The sequence below is a fragment of the Babylonia areolata genome, chromosome 25 (genome assembly GCF_041734735.1).
Source record: "Babylonia areolata isolate BAREFJ2019XMU chromosome 25, ASM4173473v1, whole genome shotgun sequence".
NCBI lineage: Eukaryota > Metazoa > Mollusca > Gastropoda > Neogastropoda > Buccinidae > Babylonia > Babylonia areolata.
This window is the reverse complement of record NC_134900.1, coordinates 5448097-5453470: the sequence shown is the minus strand read 5'-3', so window position 1 is coordinate 5453470 and position 5374 is coordinate 5448097. Positions and strand designations below refer to the sequence as shown.

The 5374-nt window shown below is 42.1% G+C and overlaps 1 protein-coding gene across 1 annotated transcript in view; it reads left to right on the top strand.

Moving 5' to 3' along the window:
- The window catches only part of LOC143299708 (glutathione S-transferase 1-like), an 8667-nt gene extending 5977 nt beyond the window's left edge, over nucleotides 1-2690 (top strand). Inside the window, exon 5 of the mRNA XM_076613082.1 lies at nucleotides 1323-2690. Coding sequence (XP_076469197.1) covers nucleotides 1323-1487 — 165 coding nt within the window. The 3' untranslated portion in view covers nucleotides 1488-2690. The remainder of the gene's footprint in view (nucleotides 1-1322) is intronic.
- Nucleotides 2691-5374: the final 2684 nt, after the last annotated feature.

Sequence of the window (5374 nt, the reverse complement as noted above, 5' to 3'; positions counted from 1 at the left end):
GTGAGAGGGGGGCGGGGTGGGGGGTAAATAATTGGCAGGTTCCCGTTTAATATGAGGAAGGGGGGTGGGCAGGAGGGTGGTGGTGCTTATTCGGTCTGGGTTCGCGAACTATATTGCTAGCAGCGGCTATTTAGTATCTGCAAAGAGCACAGTGGTGTGGTATCCAACAACCATCTAGCTAAAGATCTAGTCATCAGCCCTATCCACATGTAATATGCGGCTTCTGTTCAAACGTGTGTGTGTGTGTGTGTGTGTGTGTGTGTGTGTGTGTGTGTGTGAGTGTATGAGAGAGAGAGAGAGTGTGTGTGTGTGTGTGTGTGTGTGTGTGTGTGTGTGTGTGTGTGTGTGTGTGTGTGTAGTGCGTGCATGTGTGAGTATGCACAAGTTTTTATATTGATATGCACTTGTATGTATCCTAATTTCTACTGTATCTGTGTTTGTGTAGGATTTTCGATTTATGTTCCTATCTTGTTATGTACTATTTCCCCCCACCCCATCCCCACCCCCCCACCACCAATATTTCTTGTGACCCCGGTACACTTGGTAATAAAGACATATTCTATCCGTGTGTGTGTGTGTGTGTGTGTGTGTGTGTGTGTGTGTGTGTGTGGTTTATGCTGAGTCGAGTGTTGCTGCATTATGATTCAGCAGAAAGGCAGGGATGCTGTTGGAAAGGGATCTGGGACAAGGGAGGGTGGGGGAAGGGGGGAGGGGGGACGTGTGGGCGGGGACCGGGGGTGGAGGGGCCTGGGTTGTAGCGGCCTGGGTTGTAGCCGCTCTGATGATGGAAGGAAGGAGGTCCCGCGATCACGTATAGCTTGGCGCAGGTAAAAGAACCATCGGCAAGATTGTTTCTGTTAACTCCATTTTATTACTACAATTACAACAACAACAACTACTACTACTTCCACCAACACAAACAACAATAACAAAACGATAATAACATAATAATGTTAATAGTAATGATAACTATAATGATGGTTGTGTTAATAATTGATAATAATAATATTAGTTTCTAAATCTCTCAAGCAGACATGACAGCACAATGATAATAACAAATAATGGCAACAACAACAATAACGAAAACAATGATACTGCTGCTACTACTACTAAAAATAATGATGATGATGATGATCAAGATAATAGCAACAAGAATAATCATGACAACATTAACACACATAAATAACAATGACACCAAGAACAGTGACAAGAACAGCTGACGACGACAACAACAATGACAATAACAACAACAACGACTATGACTGATAATAATGATTTTCAAAAACCAATAATGATAACACGGATACCGTTTCAATGTCCAGCTGTCCCAAGCCGACCTAACCGTCTACGACGTCACCGTCACCCTGCTGAAGCTGAGGCCCGAAGTCCTGGACGACTTCCCTCAGATCAGGAAGATGAGGGACAACGTGGAGGCTGACGCGAGGGTCAAGGCCTACCTCAGTGGCAGACCTGATAGCGAGTTTTGATTGGCTAATTGATAAATTGCTTCATTGATTGATTGGTTAATTGATAAATTGCTTCATTGATTGATTCATCCCGCTCTTTGTTTGACGTCGCAAGTTTTGTGGAATGCAGCGCTAGAGAGTGGTGACTTTATGTTCTGCTGAACACGTTTGGTGCTTTTTAAAATAAAATCAGTTTTATTATATTTCATTTTATTTTTCTCATAATTTGTCTTGTGTTTTGTTCTGAACAATCCTTTTTATTGTCGAAAAGCACTGTGGCGAATAGAATCGGTCTTGTGTTTTGTTTTGAACAATCCTTTTCGTTGTCGAAAAGCACTCTGGCGAAAAGAATCAATCTTGTGTTTTGTTTTGAACAATCCTTTTCGTTGTCGAAAAGCACTCTGGCGAAAAGAATCAATCTTGTGTTTTGTTTTGAACAATCCTTTTCGTTGTCGAAAAGCACTCTAGCGAAAAGAATCAATCTTGTGTTTTGTTTTGAACAATCCTTTTCATTGTCGAAAAGCACTCTGGCGAAAAGAATCGGTCTACTTGCCTTGTCTTGCCTTGTCTTGCATTGCCTTGTCTTGTTTTGCCTTGCCTTGCCTTGTCCTGTCTTGTCTTGTCTTGTCTTGTCTTGTCTTGCCTTGCCTTGCCTTGCCTTGCCTTGCCTTGCCAAGTACATGTGGCACACGGGACCACCGTTTATCGTTATCATCCGACAGACTGACATCCAGACCACCACTCAAGGTCTAAGTAGAAGTGTGGGTGTGGGGGAGGAGGAAAAACAAACCTCGGTCTGTATTGTAATGTCCTTGCCGGATTCGAACGTGTGGGCCACTCGTTTCCTAGACAGGGGGGCTGTTTTACCACCAGGCCACCGTTTGACATGGTACTAAACGATGTGGTGTGACTGTGTGTTTGGAGTTGATCTTGTCAGTGAGTCTTGCCAGCTTTCAACACGAATGCTCCGATAGTTTTGTGTATGTGCCGTCATATAGTTGTTCTGAAGTCGGTGTGTTTGTGTGTGTTAACACTCACTCATGCCCCCCCCCCCCCCCCCCCGCCCCCCACCCCGCCCCCCTCTTCCAAAAGCACTTTTGGTTTGGGAATGTTCCCCTGTTGTGAAGACTGAACCTGATTCTTTGACCTGGCATTCTGGGACATTGTTAATGTTTTCCGTGATTGAATGAATACAGCTCAATAGAAATTTAAAGAAATGAAAAATTGTGTGTGTGTGTGTGTGCGTTCGATGATATCCGATTCTCTCTCTCTCTCTCTCTCTCTCTCTCTCTCTCTCTCTCTCTCTCTCTTCTCCCCCCACTCCTGATGGGCGATGGTCTTATATGAATAAATGATTCATTCTCTCTCTCTCTCTCTCTCTCTCTCTCTCTCTCTCTCGATGAGCAGTGGCCTTCTATGAATAATTGATTTATCCATCCATTCATTCTCGATCTGTCTGTCTGTCTGTCTGTCTGTCTGTCTGTGTCTCTCTCTCTCTCTCTCTCTCTCTCTCTCTCTCTCTCTCTCTCTCTCTCGATGAGCAGTGGCCTTCTATGAATAATTGATTTATCCATCCATTCATTCTCGATCTGCCTCTCTGTCTGTCTGTCTGTCTGTCTGTCTGTCTCTCTCTCTCTCTCTCTCTCTCTCTCTCTCTCCTCACCACCCCCCTTCTCTCTCTCTCTCTCTGTCTTTCTCCCCCCTCTCTCTCTTACCCATTTCTGTGCAACAGCCGGGTTGGTGAACAGACGTGACCAGCACTGACTGATATCACTTGTTGTCTTCCCCTGGATTGAGAGAACTATTGGTTTCAACAGCATTTTATTTGGAACATGTCACAATACAACACAGATATCGATGAACAGGACAACACGAAAATCTTATATAAAGTCCTGTCCTGACACATGTACATACTGAATATGTGACGGATGTCATCATAACTAGAAGACGTGAACATACATGAGTTTTGAACAAACCTAAGCTGAGATATAAATAAAGTGAAGAAAATGAATAAAAAACGAGTGGTGGAGGAAGAAGTCAATAGAGAGAGAACGAGAAGCATCAACGCTGGGGCACAAGCACAGCAAGACTTGACTTGGCCGACAAACAAAGCGGCGAATGCCAACCGTCGTGAGGTGGGTTTTTTATTTTTTATTTTATTCTTTTTTTTGGCGCAGTGGGTCATTGGCTGTATAATTAACCGCCACCAGACACTAACTCATAGTCTTCTCACACTAGACACTATATAATTCACTGTCTCATTTCGCCTGGAAACATGGACTAAAACCTGGCTTGTGCGCCAAAGAGCATGTACGTGATCTTTTTTTTTTTTTTTTTTTTTTAAACAGGCGGTCGATCCGTAAGTCACTTTGACGGTCGTACTGACTTTCTGCACGCTGTGCACTCTGTCACTGAAGGGCCGCAAAGAAAGAACCACCTCATTTTTTTCTTCTGAACATTGATAGCTGCATTACGCACTACGATACCGTTTTAACTCACTCAGTACGGCCAGTCCTCTCTTCTCCTCTACACAGACCCCTCGGATGTCCAGTGGGTGTCTGAATGACCCAACCTTTAGCTTCCGTCGTCAGAATTGTGGTATTCTTTGTCAACATTCACCTCTTCAGTATAAGAGCCTTCCGCTTGCAATATTTTGATGATGGTAATTGGGGTGAAACGCTATTAACGTCGTCTCTTTCGCCGTTCGTATGGAGAGAGTTAAACTGCAACAGATGCCCATAACGAGAATTCCAAAAACAAGTGTATATTATGAGTGTGAACAAGATGACCAGCTGCCAAAATGATTATTTAAGATATTGGGCATCTACAACAAAGCGCCGTTTAGATGTTTATGGATTTTCTGAAGTTTGGTTTAATGGTGGTGTAGGAAACGAGAAAGCTTTCCTTAGAATATTTAAACAACGTAATGGTGGACTGAACAAGACTGGTCAGGCAAACTAAATAGCAGTAATCGTTATGAAACATACCGTTCCTTTAAATCATTGTTGCATCCAGAAAAATACTTATTTGATCTTACCATTTCCAAATTCAGACCGTCTTTCATTCGATTCAGATTTTGAGTAAACAAAGTTAATGAGCGTTATAAGGATAGCCTGAAAAACTGTACCTTTTGTGGAGGGTACGAAGACGAAATTCATGTACTGGCAATTTGTCCACAATATGATATTCTGAGAAAGAAATACTTATCTAAACATATACAAAATTTAAGGATTCCCATATTTCCCCCACTTACTTCAAAATGTCAACAGCATTGTGTCAAGAGATGTAGCAATGTTTATTTTTGTGTGCGTTAAAACAGAGAGCAGAAAGCGCTCAGTCTTAGATGAAAGATATGTTTATAAATTACCCTTACTAATTTAGTTTTGTTATAAGTTTATTCTTTCAAACATTTTCTTGTTCATCCAACTCAAGGTTTGGTTTTCATATATATATAAAATATATATATATATATATATATATATATATATATATATATATATATATATGTGTGTGTGTGTGTGTGTGTGTGTGCAACACGTGCGTTTATATATATATATACAGGTCGGTGGCCCTTACATTGAAACAGTTCTGAGTTCTGTTCTGTTCTGGGCCAGACTCTAAATCGGTGCCCCAGGTGTGTGCTTCAGGGTTTTCAGTTCTTTCGGCTTTTAAAAAAATATATTTTATTTCATTTTTGTTTAAATACTGTGCCAGTTTTTTTTCTTTGACTTTCCTTTCTTGCGCAACACTCTCCGCCAAAGTGCATCCCCTCACCCTCACCAACCCCCCCCCCAAACACACACACACACCCACCCCCACACCCACCCCCCAAAAAAGGGCAACAATCACACACGGGTTAAAATTCAAGCGTTATCCCCAAACTACAAGATGAGCAACAACAACAACAA